This window comes from Hydra vulgaris, chromosome 09, assembly GCF_038396675.1.
Source record: "Hydra vulgaris chromosome 09, alternate assembly HydraT2T_AEP".
Taxonomy (NCBI): domain Eukaryota; kingdom Metazoa; phylum Cnidaria; class Hydrozoa; order Anthoathecata; family Hydridae; genus Hydra; species Hydra vulgaris.
Window position 1 is genome coordinate 55357788 of NC_088928.1, and position 20700 is coordinate 55378487.

The window sequence follows — 20700 nt, forward strand, 5'->3', positions numbered from 1 at the left end:
TTTTGCCTTTATGCTTACGATATTTTTTTTTTTTTTTACACATCTATATCATCGTTCTGCTATTTTGGAATGGTTACTTATTACATTGTAGAAGTAAATATTTTTGTAAAAAAAAAAAAAAAATTAATAAAATGCGTTAATGGGAATCACAACAAGCTAGGTCAGGATTGGCATCCTCAAATACGATTCAAAAATGTTGAGACTTTCCACGCCGTTATCGTTCCTAGTGGAATAGTTGGATGGATGACACATTATTTGATGAATGGAGTCGAATATTCATAAGTAGTTTATAAAGTATGAACAAAAATTGTTTTATTAACTTGTAATTATCAGCTCATCCAGTCATTGACTATCTCATATTAATAGAATTTATCTTTCCACTTTCAAATACAATCAAACTCTAGCCGATACACTAGTGCGTGAATAGATTCAAGTCCATTATAGAACAGCCTGTTTTAATAGAACATCAAGAAAAGGACTTCTTCCAAAGTTGTATGTATTGGATGCCGTGATTTAAATTTATATAGTCACCACATAGTCACATACAATTGAGATTTGTAATTGTTTTGCTAAAGCTAGAGTTTTAAAGAAAAGATGTGTTGACGCGAGTTAAGATGCGGGTGATCCTTGTAAGGGTCTCATGGAAGAGTTAAAAAAGGTTGCAGTTCATACCCGAGTTTTATTTTCAGAGAAAATAGGCGAAAAATGTAATGTTCATGGATGATTTTTTTAACACTACCGAGTCGATAATGAATAATGAGGAAATACTATCAGACGCGTTAGAAAAAGAAATTTTTAGATAAAGATAGCGATATAGATTTTTTGATCAAACCAACATGTCCTCAATCAGTTGACGTATTTCAAGCCTTGAAGGTACTACGAAATTAAGAGATATTCAGTGGCAACGGGGAATGTACTCAAAAATGTATTCACAAAAGCTTAAATAAGGTGACACTTTTCTTATTAGTATTACGGTGAATACGTTTGTTTATACTGTAGCAATTAAACAAAATTTGACTTTAACTAGAACTAATCTCATACCTTTTAAAGTTTGACTTGCTGGGAACTTCGTTTAAAATAGTTACCGGAATTCAATTTTTAATTAAATACACACTCTTTGAACACGTGGTCATTAAAACAAAACCTGTCAGAAAATAACTTGTTAATTTTTCTTTTCATTAAACTCTTGCTGATAATTATAGAGGTCTATTCCTTCAACTTATATATCGAAATTATATCGAACACGTAATTTGTGATAATGCGTAATAATTGTATATCGTATTTGTCTCAAAATAAATAAACAATACAATTGTTTTTCGAAATATTGAAAGGTTCTTGAGAGAACTTTTAGCAGTTCTTTTATATTTGTTTGAGTTTATTCAATAGATTTATAACTATGATTAGTATTAGTCGAAAATTTCTATTTTATTTACAGTATAAAACCTAAATTTTTTGTTTATTTTTTAAATTAAAACTTACTTTTATTATGGAATTGAAACTTAACGTTTGAGAGCGCTATATATTCTTTTTATACTTAAAAAACAACGCAACTTAATTTTAATGACTATCGGTATAGAGGACCTTTTTACTAATACTTTTTTGGTTCCGCTATCAAAAAATCTTCTAAAATAACTCAATATAGTCATCTTCATTAAGGAAGTGGATATTTGTATATAACTGCATACAAAACTGTTAATAAAATTTTTGTAAAGAAGCTAATTTAAAAACATTGAATATATTGTTAACCGTCGATATTACGTTGAAGACCATCATAATCTTTTATTCTTCATCTTCATCTTGTCTAACCACAGGTATGCCTAAACACAGAAGAATCACGAGTATACATAAAATTTAACCATAGGTACCCTAGCCAAAAAGTCGATTAGGACCTATGGGATTTTGGGACAAACAAATAAGACAAAACTTTGATAAATATAAACACTTTTTAACTTATGGGTTTTAATTTAATAGGATTCAAAAAAATTTTTTGTTCCAAATTCTTATAAGATCTTATAGAACTTTTTGACTAGAGTAAGCATAAACAAAAACAGCCGAGAATAAATTTTGCCATAGTCACAGTATTTAACTTATCTGGAAACGCGAGCCGATATCTATAGATTTCGTAAAATAACTTGAACTTTATGCGGTGACCAGACTGAGTGCATCAAGTATTTTTTAAATGACTTTTTCTGTCGCAGAATTTAATAATTTAAATAAATCCGATGCTGTTTTAGCTGCTATTGAGTTTCTATTTGTTATAAACAAACCTTAATCTTAGTTGAAGTATTAGGTTACCTAATTTATTTTGTCCTAACCAAAGCGAAGAAATGTATAATGTATAATATATATTTGGTCAAGTTTTTTTTTAATTTAAATTAGGAATAAAGTACCTCAAAATGTTAAACAATAAAAATCATAATTGCCGTCAAGTTGTTTAATCTTTTCTTACAAATATTTATGGTCTTCAAATTAACTTTTCACCCATCGAATCTCACCTCTTGCCAAATTCACTAGACCTATTTTACCAATATTTCAGCACATACTTTACTAAAGCCAACAATGCCAATTAAAAGGTTTTTATGTTTACTACAATGTTTTAAATGAATATTGATAATTTAATCAACGTAAGAATAACAGTTTTTAAAGAGCTCAAAGATTTGCGGACAAAGCGTTTATATTTAAAATAGTAGAAACTTTATAACAATACTTGATAAAAATTTATTAGAAATGCAAAATCACATTAATATTTTGTAAGACTATCTTTAGAAACAAGAACGGCTCCGCATCTACGAGGCATAGAGTCAACTAATAAACTAATATAACACAAACATCAATGGGAGTTGAGTGCAATATTTCTTTAATTTTTCTGATTTGTAAATTTGATGCCTGATATTTGGCGTTCAACATGTTCCCATAAATGATCAATGGCATCTAATCTTAACTTAGCCAGTTGATTAGAATATCCACTTCAAAACAAAAAATATACTCTTCTGAAAATTTTTTGAACCAATTTGCCTGTGTGTCTGGGATCATTATCCTGATGGTATATACATCCACGAAGCATTTTACCTTTTGCAGGAGGTAACACAATGCTCTTACACGTCTTTTTATATTTGTTGATCAATAGTTCCAGTGCATCTATAGAGCGGATCAATACCGTCCCGACTAAAATATCCCAAAATCATTACATTACTACCACCATTTTTAACGGGGATTTAGGATTTATTTTGTACCTACTATATGCCAAACAAACTTAATTCTATCTGTTCCGAACTGCAAAAACTTGTTTTCATCACTTAAAAGATTCTTTGACCAATGTTAACTTTACAAGCTGTGATGCTAATTCTTCTCGGGTGATGCTAATTCTTCTCGGGTGTTTCATTTTTTAAAAGGAAATCGATTTTTTTTAAGATGGACGTCTTCCAAACACATTTGCACGACGTAAAGAATGTTTTGCAGTAAAAATACTACAATTCACTTCATAAAAACCCTTCATTTGTTATTTAAATCGATAGCTGTCAAATGTAATTTTTCGTTGGTTAGTATCACAAGTTTTTTATCATGACGATAATGTTGTTATGCGTCCTGATTATTTCCGAATCTTTGATTTAAATAAATTTGACTTACCGGATCAATAAAACTGCGCTGTCTTGCAAAACTAAATTTAAACTGATTAACTATTTACTGAACGCTATTTACTTTTTTAGTGGAGATATTATATATTTCTTATACCCTATGACCTCAATCACTTATAAATGAAGCTTTTTAATTATTTTAAGAAAGAATTCTTTACAATATTAATAAATTAACAATTTTTTGAGAAAAATGTGAAAAGCTTCAGTATGTCCGCAAATTTTGGAGCTCATTAAAAATTAATAATCAATTAAAGTACCTTAATTAATTAATATTAGCTTAAAATATAACATTATCTTTTCCACAAGAACAAGGTATTGTCTGATACTAAAGGTCTTACTTTCTCAAATTAAAATTACTATAATAATCAATCTCAGAAAGTTAGTTTCTAGAGACTTTTGGAAAATATCTGACAGTGTTGAAAGAAAATCTAACATTCCGTCTCTCATAAACAAGTCTGATCTTATTACCTATTACTGTGAACTACAGTAACCGTCAGGTTTGATTTCCCCACATCAGATTTTATATTGTATATACTTAGTTACAAATAGGATAATAAATAATTGACTACTTAAAACCTCCAAGTGTGACTTAAAGTGTCATTAAATGGATGTCAGCAATATATGTGCTGTTTGTTTTAAAACCTTTGGTAAAAAGTCAGCAAAGCTTCATTGAAGAAAAAAAATAAAAAACCTTCCTTTGGGATAGCTATGATCAGAATTTAATTAACCATTCTAAAGTTATTTGTAGCAATTGTTATAAAAACCTTTATTGTTTAGAAAAAAAATGATACCAAGTACCTTAATAAGTGGCTAAATGAAATTTCTCGGGTTAGTTGATAAAATAAATTAAAAATTATATTTATGACTAAGCGTTTAATTACCTGAATTTGTTTTGTTTTTATCAATTTTGCAAAAGGAAAGAAATATGTCTCATAATTATTATAATAAATCCATTATTCTATTTATGTTTACTTAAATAGAATAACGAATTTAAGTAGTCTTTTTTAATTTACAAGGTCATCGAAATTAAGTTTTTCTCTAAACCATAAAATAAAAATTGATCCGAATTAAGAAATATTTATTTGTTTAGATAAATTATCAAGTTATCAGAAGAACTTATAATTAAAAAGTTATCAGATGTTTAGAAAATAAAAGGATGTGTTTAAAATGTTATGGAATTGTTAATTCAAGCATTATTCACCTTTGTGGGGATGTTCAAGCTGTAAAAAATTTAGTTAATGCAGCATATGCATTGGGATCAGCAAGTGCAGAACGTGTTGCTTTTAGCAGGGCTGTGGAGTCAGAGAGTAAGAGCTCATTTTGGCTGGAGTTGGAGTCGGAAAAATTATACCAACTCCGACTCCAGCTTAAAAAAAATCTTTCAAAGTTACATAACTTTCATATCAATTTTATATATGTTAGTCATTAAAATATTTTATATTTTGTCAGTCAAAAGCTTAAGTATCAAACTCTAGCCCTCGAATTGTTGCAAAACTTTAAGTCCCAGCTTGCTCTGATAGCTGTAGGATATCCAGACATAATGGGAATAGTAGTAATAGTTTGCAACAGCTGTAGGGCTAGGAGTTTGATATGTTATTTTAAGGCCTTTAAAACAGTAATAAGCAACTGGGTGTTTTGCTGCTTATCACTGCAGCAAAAATCATAAACCAACTCCCCTGTGCTCTCCTCCATCACCCCTTATATTAGATAACTTCATGACTTACACTGTCTGACACTGTGCTTCATATTCTTAGTAGAAAGTTAGACATGCCAACACCTAGCAGAAAAAAGCTGCTTCACAGAACAGAAAGACTGTAAGTATTCCATTAACTTTGCATTATTCTTTTGTAAAGTGATAGTACATGAGAAATGACCACTATAGTACTTGTGTTTGGCTTTGTTATCCCTTTTACTTTGTTTATTACTGCACACAGAGAAAGATAATAAGTTCCTATATATTTTTTCCTTATTCGCTATAATGTAGCCTCCGGATCATGTAGGACATTATAAAGAAGTGCTACTTTTTATGGTTGTGAATTTAGCACATGTGCTCAGCTGTAAACCTCTTATGTAGATGTGCAAAAATTGCAGCTATTATGTTTAGACACCAAAGGAGTTATTTATTCAAACTTGTGTAAAGTAGAAGTGGCCCAGTTACCCCAGGCAACTAAATTCCAGCTTTTATTTCACTTCACAGCTTAAGTGTTTATACATTACCAATTTATTTGACTTTTGATTATACTTTGCTAAACATTTTTAGGTAAACATTTTAAGGTCTATACACTCTTTTAAATTAATCATTCTTAAATACTCTAAACAATATATCTTTAATTTTTTTTTTTTTAAATATGTTACGGTTTAATATGATTTAAAACTATTTAACTTTTGCTTCTTTTAAAAATATTTTTCCTTAAATATTACTTAGCCAATAAAATATATAAGTTAAAAAGAAAAAATTTAAATAAAAATTTTAATTTAGTTTTGAGTTACGTGTTACTTGTTTGCTATGTTTGATATGATGGTATTTCATATTTTATATATATTTTGATTATAAAGGGTGGTTAAATTTTAAGGGCCGATGTTGAATGTGAACCAAACCTAAACGTAAATTATTTTTCTGTATTTAATGTGTCATTTCTCAATTTTAGACTGACTCAATTTGAACCATGGAAAGTTACACAATTGAGCAACGCGTTAAAGTTATTCAAGCCTATTATGAAAATGGGCGTTCAAATCAAAATGCATATCGTGCACTTAGTGAGTTTTTTGGTCAATTTAATCGTCCAAATGTGCGTACAATCGGAAAAATCGTGCATAAATTTGAGCAAACCGGGTCTGTAGGAGATGTGAAAAGACCAGCGCATGCTCGTACAGCTCGTACTGCCGAAAATATCGCTACTGTTCGCGACAGTGTGGCTGAAGAGCCGTCCACATCAACTCGTTGTTGTAGCCAACAATTGTATCTCTCACGCTCGTCGATGATGAACATTATGCATAAAGACTTGCATTTACACGCTTACAAGGTGCAGTTGACCCAAGAACTAAAGCCCACTGACCATCTCAAACGTTGTGGTCAGAATGGTGGCAAGAAAAGGCAACCATCCATGATCAATTTCCGACAAAAATCATCTTCAGTGATGAGGCCATTTTCACCTTAGTGGCTTCGTCAACAAGCAGAATTGCCGCATTTGGGCGAATGTTAATCCGAGAGTGATTGTCGAAAAACCAATGCACCCACAAAGAGTGACTGTTTGGTGTGGTTTATGGGCTGGCAGCATCATCGGACCATATTTTTTCCAAAATGATGCCGGTCTGGCAGTTACTGTGAATGGTGTTCGCTATCGTGAGATGATAACAAACTTTTTATGGCCTGAATTGGACCATATGGATGTGGAGGATATGTGGTTTCAACAGGACGGTGCCACTTGCCACACAGCTAACGTAACAAAGGCTCTTTTGCGCAAAAAATTCAATGGCCGTGTTATCTCACATGGTGGCGATGTCAATTGGCCGCCAAGATCATGTGATTTGACACCGTTGGACTTCTTTCTTTGGGGGTATTTAAAAGAAAAGGTGTACGTTGATAAGCCAGCAACAATTCAAGAGCTAAAGGATGAGATAATTTGGCACATTAACAGCATAGAACCTCAATTATGCCTCAGCGTCATCGAAAATTTGCACCATCGGATGGAGGTGTGCCGCCGAGGTCGTGGCGCCCATTTGGCCGATATTTTATTCCATACATAATTGAATCATACCATATTATCATAATAAAAAGATGTTACAATAAATTCCTTAATAATTTGTGTCTTATTCAAATTTAACATCGGCCTTTAAAATTTAACCACCCTTTATATACTGTATATAAATAATTTATATATAGAGCTACATGGTATATTATTTCACTTACTATTGGTATATAACTGCAATATGTGTGTGTGTATATTACACATACTTGTGTGTAGACAAAGCTACAGTTATACAAACAGACACAAGCTTTCTCTCTCACACACAGATACATATACATATATATATATATATATATATATATATATATATATATATATATATATATATATATATATATATATATATATATATATATATATATATATATATATATATATATATATAAATATATATATATATATATATATAAATATATATATATATATATATATATATATATAAATATATATATATATATATGTATAAATATATATATATATATATATATAAATATATATATATATATATACATATATACATACATACATACATACAAGCTGAAATGTTTTTAAATTAATTTCTTTGAATACTTCAAAGTTAAAAGTCCTTTATTATCAATTTTTTTTAATGTCTTTTTTCCTCTTCAATTTATTCAAACTTGATAAGTAATCATAATCTGTTAAATAAACTCATTAAAAGTCAAAGCTTTATTAGCAACCAAACTTTCATCTGATAAAAGACAAGCTAATGTTGTTAAGATTGTATCTCAAAGTTAAAATGTCATTTGATTGTACTAACTCATTATCTGGAACAATAAAACGAGATGCTTGCGGCCTTGGCATTTTACAGTTTTTAAAAAAACACCTATTTTTAATTTACAAATATTTTCAATTTCAAACTTTTCCTCAAAAGAAAATTGAAAATATACTGAAGTCTTAATTATGCACACTCTTTTGTTAAAAAATATTCTGAATACAAAAGAACTTTTTAATTACTTTTAATGCGTAATGTAGTAGTTGCGGTTTTTACTTTTTTAGTTTACATACATAAAATACAACTCAACCGTATGTATGTAGGTATGTATGTATATATGTATGTATGTATGTATTTAGTATGTATGAATTTAGTAGTTATGTATGCATATATGTATGTATGTATGTATGTATGTATGTATGTATGTATGTATGTATGTATGTATGTATGTATGTATGTATGTATTTTAGCTTTATAAAAGAGTTCATAGTAGTCACAGAAATGCATTATTTGTTTATTGCAACTTACCCCACTAGGGTAGGTTGAGCAGCTGGGTAAGCTTTTCAAATAATTTCTCAAACAAATCTAAAAACATTTTTCTTTCCTAAGCCATTTTTAGCAGATAGAATTATCTTTGTAATAGTGAAAAAATTAAAGAGATCTGTTAGAATTAGTAAAAATTTCTCAACTAGTCCTGCCCTACCGCCCCGACCTACTGCTTTACACTAGTTCGAGAAATAACCCCTGGTGTCTAAACATAGCATCTGCACTTTTCACATTTTTCTTTCTCGGACAAATGTAATTCTAACATATAAATTTATACATAGTGAACAGCTGTGAAACATATATATATACTTGTATGTATATACATTTTAATAATTGTGTGCAATTGTTTTTCATTTGAATTGTGAGCACACAATAAAAAAAGGAAGTTTTAGGAACAGTTATCATTTCAATTGTGAGCACACAATAAAAAAAACTGATGTCAAAGAAGCCTCCTGTTAAGTCTGCTGTATTTGAACATTTTACTATTACTCAAGATGAAAAAATATTTTGTTTGTCAGTGTATGACAAATGATCCAGATGAAAACAAATGCTGTGGAGTCAAGATCAGTGCATATGCAGGCAAAGATAAAAATGCTCCTACAAGAGCTTCCGATCTAAAGAGACATTTACAGCACTTTCATTCTAAACTATTCAAAGTAGTGAAAGAGAAATACTGCATCTAAAGTAATGAACCAGTGACCAGCACCTCCAGCCAAGCAAGGGAGCAGAGAACCTTGCAGATATCAGTTGCCAGATATTTTGTTAGTGACAAAGTTACTGTGACAATGACAGTAGATACATTTAAAAAACAGATCATAAAGCTTGTAGTAAATGATGGTTTGCATATATCATTATTTTCAAAACCAGCTTTTATGGGTCTTGATAGAGAAATGGCCCACAAGCTTAGCGTTTCTCTGGAGAGAGAGTATTAGAAAATTAGTGATTGAAAAAGCTATTAAACAAAAAGAAGAACATAAAGAATCTCTCAAAGGACGCTTTGTGTTTCTTAAAATGGACGGTTGTACATGTCACAGAGTGAACTATTTTGCGATCAATGCCCAATTTGTTTGTGAAAATAATGAAATAGTTACCAAGAAATTGGCAGTAAAAGACACCAAACCTCATCACACCAGCGAATTTCTCCAGGTCTTAGTGGAAAAGAATCTTCAAGAATATGAAATTAAAAAAGAACAAGTTTTTTCAGTTGTAACTGACAATACTTCAAACATGATAAGTACCATTAAACTGATGAACAAGACTACTAGATGATTTTTTTAGAAACTGAAAATGTCAATACATTTTTGCATTCATCACATTCGCTATGTTGTGCATACTCTACAGCTGGCTATACGAGATGATCTGATAAAATTGGCTACTGCTGCCAGAACCCCTTAAGTTGACTCAATTTTGAAGAGACGCGCTGGAAAAGGGGCAATTATTGATCAAGCCACACGATGGGGAAGTACCTACTTAATGATTCAATGCTTGGTTGAACTGAAACTCTTTCTTGTAGACATGGCTAATCCTCAATCGATGCTACATGAAAGCCAAAGGAAAAAGGTAAAAGAGCTTGGAGAATTGCTACAACATCCATTTGCAGTGACTAAAAAATTGCAAGAAGAGGACTCAAATCCAGGTATTTTCCTTAAGGAGTGGAAAAACTTGATGTTTTGCCTGTCCCAAAAAGGAGCGTTATTTGCAAGTGGCATTGCCGCTTCAATGAAACAGAGAGAAAAAGTACTCTTTGAAAATGAGATTCTTTTGGCAGCTGTTTATGTAGACCCAATGCATCGGATACTTCTTGGTGATCAACAACTGACTAAAGGAAAAGAAGTTCTGTTTGAAATGGCTGTAAGAATGAACAAGTTGCAAAATTGTCAGGAACAAGAGGTCATACTGCCACATCTTCAACATCATCTACTGATGAAGAATTTGATTTTGAGAAATATTTGGACCATAAAGACCATGCAAAGCATTCTGCATGGAAACAAAATGTTTAGAACTATCCCAGTGTAAAACCAAAAAAATGTGTTCTATATTTAGAAAGAGTCTTGGGTTTTAAAGTAGTATTGAAGGAAATATATTTGAAAAGTTAGAAGCTTTAAAAGCTAAAATGTGTACTTTTTATGTAAAGAAGAAGAATTTTTTGAAACTGGTGATATAGTAAATAAATTAATGGTTTATATAAAGAGTATTGATGAATTTATAAATGTTGTAAACACTGAAAGAAATATTGGCACTCTTTCTACAATTGTAAGGGTTGCTGTGGATTCTGGTTAAGATTTTTTAAAGGTCACAATGAATGCTTTTAATCTGCATAATAAAACTAGCAACCAACCTGACCTTGATGATGCTGGAGTTAAGCTTTGTTTTATTGTTGCTATTGTAGAAGGAATATCTGAACACGATGGAAATCTTAGGAAATTAGTTGATCCTCTAATTCTTCAAAATATTAAGTATTCTGTTGCATTTGATTTAAAGTGTGCAAACTCAATGTTTGGCAATCACAAGTCATGCTAGAAAATATAGTTTTGTTGTGAAGGAGAGTCTTGGATGGTGGAGCAAAACGAACTCTTGGTATTCTTGATTATCAATACAGTAAATATCTAGAAGCTGGAAAACCAAAATCAAAGATATCTGATTATAAAAACTTAATCCAAGAGTTTTATACCTTGAAGAGGATCCAGACACAATTATAGAAAATTTTGTTTTAGTACCTGAGTTGCATAAATTAATTGGAATAGTTACAACTTTTGGAAAACTTTTATCAAAACTATGGCCTGGCTTTGAACAATGGTTAAACTTGAATTATATATTTTTTAGGTTACCATAGCATTGGGTTTGATGGCAATAATACCAATCAACTTTTAGATATACTAGATGTTCTTGTTTGTGATATTGCTGATCAGAGAAAACTTGATTTACTTCCAGTTATTGAATGTTTAAGATAGTTTCAAGCAATGAAGCATAGAAGCAATGAAGGTAGCTTTGGAGAAAAAATATTGGTGATATTGAATCTGCTGTTATGGAATTTAAGACGGTTCATGCTAATTTAATGGAATATATTAATCATTACTTTGAAAATATTTCTTAAAATATAATAGGGAAAGTTCATATTGCAGTTAACCATACTGCACCATTTCTCAAAAGTACCAATACTGATAATGGACTTGGAATTTACTCAGAACAAGCAGATGAATCTATTCAGCATAAATATAAAAAAACATAGATTAAGTATGAGACGACAAAACCACTCTAATTATGCTAAACGATTTAAGTCAAGTGTTGTCGAATTTTCAACATTTACCCACAATAGTGTCAAAACTGTTTGTTTTTAAAGTATTTTAACAGCATGAATTATATTGTTAATTAAGTATTGATAAAGTATAATACTATTTATGTATTCTAAAACTTATTCTAGATATTTGTTCACATTAAATGCATTTATTATATTTAAAATAAAACAGAACTATTTGTAAAGAACTTTTCTTCTTATTCATCTCTTGAATTTAACAATCACACTCTTTCTGTTATTTCAAAGAAACAGATTAATCCACTATTTGACATTAAAATAACTCTTGCTATCGTTGCTAAAGTTGCGTCCCACCTAAAATTCTGTATAGATTGTAGTCAAAACAATACACCTGTCACAACCTTACAAGTGTTTTCCAGAACTCTCTCAATTGTCCTTTAAACTATTTAACAAGTGCTTAACTGAATCTTTTTTTCTTACCTACTGGAAAACGTTATGCCATTTCAATCATATATAATCCATGATACCCTAAACTTTATAAAAATTCAATCTAAAGGCATAACAAAACGCTACTGATGTGGCCTTGACAATGCACACTGAATACACAAGTTAATTAGCACTGTTATTACTCTAACATTTGACAACAATTATTGGAATCAACCTCTCTAAGAGCGACCACAGAGTACAAGAAACCTTACTTACCAGCGGGTTTTAAAAATATTAAACTAAGTTTTATAGTTGCACCCTTTTTAAGAGATAACATAAAAAATAGCATTGCCACTGCCAAGGAGGCCCAAGTAAACACTTATGAGTACATTCAAGTAAATTGAAGAAACCAATGTGACAGGTTTACATTCACGCCAGCCTATTAGATGAAGAAGAGATGCAAAGCTGGTCAACATAAATTTCCTGTTAATTTCCTGGAATAAATTAATGCTTTTAGCTCCTCTATATTACTATAGCTCTTCTAAATCCAATACAAATATCAGATATTACGCCAATGATTCTAAATATATTATTTAATAATGCTTAGACAGTTTAAATCAAGGGTAGTTAACCTCTCTTTTATTGTACCAAAATTCTACTTTTGATAACACTTAATCAACTTAATTGCATCCAGCTCTGACAATAGCTTTGTAATAACAATAAACCCTATATATTATTTGGAATATCAATATATTCAATAATTATCAATTAAAAAAATGAATATAATAAAAATTCTACCATCTAGTTTTTTTATCTTTGGAAGTTTTGCTATTGCTAGATCTCTCCAATCACCTTCTGATGTATGCTTTTCTTCTAGTGGATTACCTAAAAGTACATTTTATTTATAGTAACAATAAACACCTTTTTTAGAAAACATTGTTGTCAACTTCATAAAAGACAACCAAAATATTTTATTCTGTGTGAAATATTGTAAAAATTTATATTGGCATTGTGTTAGAAAAATGCTTTAAAATTAAAAAAAAAAATTTATTTAGCTATATATGCATCAAGTTAAAAAAAGTAATCTTTAATTTGCTACACCAGCTTAAAAATGATTATTTACATCTTTAGGCCTTGTATTAACCTTCATTAATCAGACCAATGTAGCATTCTTACTGTTCACAAAAGCATGAATAAGATTATAAATTATAAAATAAACACAAATTTTAAAACAGAAAAAGTTTAATATTGTTAACTTGAAACTTTTTTACAACAAGCTGTTAGTTTGCAACATTAATAAAAATAAAAGAATAATAAAATAAAGAAGATAAAATATATTAAATTTTACTTTTATTTGAAGCCAAATAACCCACCACTTTGCTGAAAATAGTACGTTATTGAATGTAATACTCATGAAATTAGTATGTTATTGAGTGTTTTACTCATGAAAATAGTATGTTATTGAGTGTTTTACTCATAAAAATAGTACATTATTGAGTGTTTGACTCATGAAAATAGTACACTATTGAGTGTTTTACTCATGAACTTACTACTTAACAAAGTTTAAAAAACTCTCAGTTGAATTAAGATATCTAATTTTTATTATTTTTACTTTTTCAATAAAATTAAAAATAATAAAGAATAAAAAATTCAATAAAAAGACTTTTTTGAATGGTTTCTTATATTAATGCAGATTAACAGCTTGTAATGTAAATAAGATAAAATTCAAAAAGTCTAAATCTATTTTTATCTAGTTATAAATCTAAAGTTAATCTAAAAATAAACAAAGGAATTTTTTTTAATAAAAAACTTAGTCCAACAACTTACCAACAAATAAAAGGTCAACTAAGCTTGGAAGTTCTCCCTATAAACATTTAAAATAAAAGGTATACAAATAAAATAAAACAAAATACACATTTATTAATCACAGTAAGCAATAGTTCAATTATATACTCTCACATAGTACAGTAAATTTTTCTAGTTTATCAAATGTAAACAATATTTTTTAAAAACATGGCAGTAATAACATAGTATTAATAATAATAACATAACAGTAATAACATAGCAGTAGTAACAACATATCAGTAATAATATAGCACTAACAACATGGCAGTAATTACATGGTAGTATTATTATACTAGTAAAAAAATGGCAGTAAAATCACTGTAGTAATAAAATTTCAATTGGAAAAAGAAACACACAACTCATATTGATGAAAAAAATCTAACTTAATTATATCTAGTTTAATTGATTAGATTTATTAGCACACATCTTATTATTGCAATATTGCGTCACTTTCCTTTTCTACAAATACCAACATGTTTGCTACTCAAACAAGCTATCATGATTTGCTTTGTCAAAGAAAAATTAATCTTGCAAGACTTTTCATTCAGCTAAGTTTAGAGTTACCACACATCCAGGTTTTCCAGGATTGTCCTGATTTTAGTGAAGGTGTCCCATACCAAAAAGGTCATAGAGACAAAAAAATTGAGATGAAAAAAACAAAAATGAATTACCGATGCGTCATCTATCAACTAGAGTTACTGAACACAAAGTCTCCATTGAAATCAGGTGTAAAAAAAATAAATCATAAACAAACCAGGCTATAAAAAATTTTAGCAATAGAATTTTATAATTACAAATCTATATAATATTGCTGAACTTTATAGTAGTGTTAGTAGTGTCCTTTCGAGTGTATTTGACACAGAACTCTTGGCAGCCATTGCAACTGAGGTAATGGTGAAAAAGAGTCGTAGCACTTTGTTTTATAAGAAAATGTGAACGAAAGTGTATGCAAATATCTAACGCACGTAAACATCAAATTATGTGCTGTTAAAACATACTTAAATATTTATCAAGTTTTACAGTTTTACTTTTAGTTGAAAATTGAATTGCATCAACCTCTCTTTAATTTTTGATCTACAGCATTTACTTCTGTTAAAAAAAATTTTTATATAGTTTTAAAATTTCAATAACCAATGTCCCAGCATGGCTGAGTGGTTAGCTCGCTGAGCTTCTGAACAAAAAAGCCGTGGTTTGAGACCAACCACTGGCGACTTTTTATAATTTTTCAAAATTTTTCAAAATACAAAATACTTGTGAAGTTTTATAAAGATTTATATACAAACATATCTAATAATACTATACACTTTAACAAACGAAAATATTTTTAAAAAAGCTAAAAATTCTAAAAACATTAAAAAATGGGGGGATATTTGTTGCATATGTGTCATGGTTACAATATTTAGTTTTACATTTCAAGTTTTTTTACAACTAAGATGAGTTTGTGCATGAAAAATGAGTATACAACATATTTATATATAGAATATAAAACCTATAAAACTGTATAATTGTTTTGATTTGCATTTTAAATAACAAAAATTCAAAAAATAAAGCAAGCTGATGATTTGAACTTGCCACGCGGTGACCTTAACTTTTTCAAAACAGTAAGGGGGTAAAAAAAGTATGTTTTATATATAAGAACATAATTGAAAATTCTGATTTTATACTTAAATTAAACCATTTTATTAAATTAATTACTTTTAAAAATAATTAAAAGTTAAAGTTATTTAGTATTAATCCAATAAGGAAATTTAGAGTTTTACAGCTATTTTACCACGCCCCCGTTAAACATTCTAACGCAGTGCGCGACAAGGATAGAATTATAATAACCATCAAAATAGTATTATACTCAATTATTTTTTGACTTCATATACTTTTTGGCTGATCCCTAATCTAAACTTTTAAATAAGGGATAGTCCATAAATTATGCAACGCTAAATTTCACTAATGAACAAAACATAAAAGATCAAAATTTTTCCTTGAAGAGTCGTGTGTTAAAAAAAAATCAAAATAACTCATTAAGTTTAATGAAAATCACCACCCTAAAGAACTGAAGATCTCCTAATTTTTTGAAAATAAATTTAGCGTTGCGCAATTTATAGGCGATCTCTTAGCGTTTTATAGTCTATAATTTTTAATGGTCCAAGATCTTCTTAGTTCTGCTATACCAGACTCTTTCAGAAAGCGCATGCGATTGCACTCCTTGTTTGTCCACTATTAAAGTAATTTTTTTAGACTAACTGACCACGGCAGTTTGCATATTTTGACTTCTAAAGCGTTTTAATAATTCGCGGCAAAAAGCTAAGTAAACTTACTAAAAAAATTTACTAAAAAAAAAAACAATTCTTAAATAAGGAAACAAAATTGTGACAAAATATGAAGTTTAATTAAATAAACTAGAAAATTTATTAATTAAATAACTATATTGAAAAAAAAATTTTTTTTTCAATTTTTATATATAAAACTCTAAAACAAGAATAAAACTTTTTTATTCTTGTTTTAGAGTCGTTGTTAAAAAAAGCATCTTTTAGAACAATTTAACAACAATTGAAAGTTTTGATATGCAATTTATTCACAATTTTTATCAGTCCATATTATTTAGAAACTTTTTGCTATGTACATTAGAACTATAAAAAATTATGTTAATTTTTTTTACGTTTATTTGTTTATTACGTTTATTATGTTTATTGTGTTTATTTCTTTTCACGTCTTTTCACTTTTAAAAAAGTTTTTGCTATATTTGACATTTTTCTCAATACTTATATAATAAGAAAATAAATTGTTATTTATTTGTAAAAAATATTATTTGATTAATAAATTTTGGCAATTACAGAATAATTTAAATAAAAGAATAACACAGTTTTTTTAATAAATGTATTTACCGCATCTGATGCTTTTATGAAATTGTTTCTTTTATATTGGCCAGTTTCCAATGTTAATACGAATTAATAGAGATAATGAACATAGTGATTGCTCTTTAAAAAAAAATGTATTTAAAAACTTAAACAAAAGTTTTAAATAGGCTTCTAAAATTTTGTTAAGAAAGTTTGGTAAATTAAAAATGCACTATCCAACAAAATTTTCCAGCATCACTTCATTTTTTTACATGAAAAACTTGTTAAAAAAATTTTTTTTTCACAAATAAATAGCAATTAGTTTTCTCGCTTTCCTGTCCATTGATAAAAACAGTAAAGTTAAGCAAAGACATTTGAAAAACAAATTTAAAAACTGTCCGTGAGTCTAGCTCAATTTATAAAGTATTCCCTTTACATACTGACTGAAAAAGTTGCGAAAAAATTGTATATCAAAAAATATTTTTATTTTCGTTATATTCTTATCAACTTTCTTCCCCGACTTATATCAGTTTCGGTAGTAGAAAATAACAAACACTCTAAAAATAAGAAAACAAAAATAGTAAATATATAGGTATATAATTTTTTTTGTCAACAATTTTCTTTTTTATGAAAAATTTTTTTAGCTGATTTTATATAGGTTTTCTATTTCGTATAGTCTTCGGTTCTTTTTTATTTTAGCATTGCTGATTTATTCTCTAGTTTCTTATAGCTTTATTTTGCCACGAATTCTTAAAATGTTTACTATATAAAAACATGGTCAAGTTGTCTAAAAAAATGTCTTCAAGCGTGGACATACAAGGCTTGCGACCTCATGCGCTTCCTGAAACAGCCTGTATACTATTATAAAATAATATTTCTATTATAAAATAATAATAAACTGCAATACTATCATAAAATTTTTGCTATAAAAATTGCTATAAATACAGCAAGATTAAAAAAACTTCAAAATTTATAAGGGGATGTCATTAATTCCCCAAAACAACACTGGTGACAGCGCACTAAACCACTGAGCTATTACTGATATGCGTTTTGGAGAAAAACAAACCTAATTATAAACCTCTCATAAGCTCTAGGTATGCTGACCCTTTCAGCATACCTAGAGCTTATGAGAGGTTTATAATTAGGTTTGTTTTTCTCCAAAACGCATATCAGTAATAGCTCAGTGGTTTAGTGCGCTGTCACCAGTGTTGTTTTGGGGAATTATGTTAATTTTTTTGCTCTTAAAATAATTTTTTTAAATGAATTATTTTACGAAAAAATATTAAAGTAAAGAAATAATAAGTATAGAATTGATCGGTGTGGAATAGATAAGTATAGAAATGGTAGATTTGGTAAAGACCTGTTTTTTATGGGTCTGGAAAGCTATGATACATATAAGGAAAAAGTATAAAAAAGTTCAGTGTGAAAATAATCTACAAAGACTTGTATTTTTATGGGTCAGATAAGCAAGTTTTAATAGATTAGCATATTTTCTACTTTAATTTGGCAAAATTAATAAAGAAGAAAACTTTTGATAACAGAACTATTTGTACATACTTATTTTTAGACTGTTTATCATTAACTAGAGACTATATATTTCTTGCTTTCAAAACAAACTTGACCTTTTGTTACCAGTATTTTTTTTTTATTTAATGTTTCGTTCAACTAGTTTTTAACAATAGCTTATGTTATGAATGTCAAATTCTAAATTTGTTTACAACAAAGATTATAAGAAAAGGCTAACACCAAGAAAAAATAAAGCATTCAGAATATCATTTACAAGTATTGGACTCGATAGTTGGCTGATATTAAGGATCATTTTAAGTCACAAAAATATATTTCCAAAACACCAACTGCAAGTTAATATTTAAAAAAATTGGATTATTTTTTCATCAAACCTAGCTCTAATGAAGAGTGTAATATCTATCCATTGGCATTGGCCCATGCCCATCACACAATAAAACATCATTATGTACTCAGATTCTTTGAGAATTCTCAGATAATTGCAACTAAATTTGTGTTAGCATGAACCAAAAAAACTGCCGTAATTAAATTAATTATTGCTCCACATTCTCTTAAAAATATCAAAACATAAGATCTGAAAATTTTTTTTTTTTGGAATTGCAACATATACAAGTAATGACAGTTTAACCTAAGTTTTCCTATTTTGCATTCAATATTTTGATAGGCGTAAAGAAACACAATTTAAATAGTTAAAAGTTTCTGCTTTGTCCAATGAAACAGTAGACAATCACTAACTTTTGCATTAAAATTTTAAAAGAATTTAAACTAGATTTAAATAAATATGTAGCTTTCTATGCTAATAATACAAATATAAACTTTGTTAAAAGTGTTAGTGAAGTGCCCTAGATATCTTGCCCGGTTAATGATAACCAACTTATTAAGACAGTCTACCAGGTTTTTCCATTTTTTTTATCATTCTTATTTTTATGTCACAGTTGTGTCTTTTTAAAATATAGTCACCTAAACTTTGTTAAATTGTTAACTGCAACTTTAAATCTGTTAACTGCAACTGTTACTTCATGCCTAAAAAACTTTTATTTATCAGGTTTTTCTTCTTAAACATCTGTGCTTTGAAATTCTCTCCCCTCATCATGTTTACTTGACTCATACAATTTATAATTTTTCAAGCCTTCTGTAACTGCTTTCTTTTCTTTCTTTTGTTTTCTGTTAATTACAAATTTAACAAATGGTTGCTTGCAGCCTAGTCAAGTATTTGGTCAGTAACAGCTCAAGCATATGTTCATCAACTTTATAAACTTTTCAAGGCACTATAGATAGTTGCTGTTTTTTTTGTTTGTTTTTTTAATAAAAAAAAAATTAAAAAATATTCTCTGGAAAGCAAACAATAAATTGAGAAGACTTATGTACCACTTAGAAGGCATAAAGTTTATTAAATAAGAAAAAAATTTTAAATTGTTAAATCTTACCAATTTTTGAAACTCTTCCCATAACTTTACTTGGTTATTTGACATATATAAAACCTAAACACCAAATTTATTCACTAACTTTAACTAATACTATTTTACTAGACACATTATAGAGGCATAAAAATGACACAATTGTGAATTTTTAAATTTTGTTTAAAATACATATTAATGAAATATTTCAAACTTTTCAAGATTTATAAAAAATTAAAGTTATGAAAACCAAAAAAACAACAATCATTGCAGACAAATGAAGACTATGATTGTATAGGCAAAGCTTTGCTTGTATATACAAAATGGCTTTTACCTCAATGTAATAATATATTCTGTGTTAAAATGTTTCAATAATGTTGCTTTAGAATATCTGCCTTATTAAGGATACAACAATGGTACTGCAAGTATGATCTGATTTGACTTTAAATAATGCAGACAATGTAGAAGCATGGATTTTGTATTATTTAGCTACTATAAAACAAAGAAGGCAAAAGATAAGGTTTGTCAAAATTAGATATTGCGAAGGATATAAAAAGTTTCACTAATAGTATACTCAGAAAAATTAAAAAAGTTTAATAAAAAAAAATATGATAACTATTACAAAACTGTTGCTATGCTATGTTGCTATGCTATTTTGCTATGTTTCATTGAAGACCTCAAAAATAAATAATCATGGCTGAAATAATCAGAGCCCAAATTTTTGCTTTAAAACAACAAGCCAATGAAAACATTGTACCACA

At 28.7% G+C, this 20700-nt stretch overlaps 1 protein-coding gene across 1 annotated transcript in view; it reads right to left on the minus strand.

The window, feature by feature from the left end:
- Nucleotides 1-1629: 1629 nt before the first annotated feature.
- Nucleotides 1630-20700, minus strand: part of LOC100212662 (dynein axonemal light chain 1) — an 84372-nt gene continuing 65301 nt past the window's right edge. The window contains exons 7-10 of the mRNA XM_065806090.1: nucleotides 19970-20023; nucleotides 14170-14206; nucleotides 13141-13227; nucleotides 1630-1817 (exon numbers count right to left, since the gene is read on the minus strand). Of these exons, the coding sequence (XP_065662162.1) occupies nucleotides 1780-1817; nucleotides 13141-13227; nucleotides 14170-14206; nucleotides 19970-20023 (216 nt within the window). The 3' untranslated portion in view covers nucleotides 1630-1779. The remainder of the gene's footprint in view (nucleotides 1818-13140; nucleotides 13228-14169; nucleotides 14207-19969; nucleotides 20024-20700) is intronic.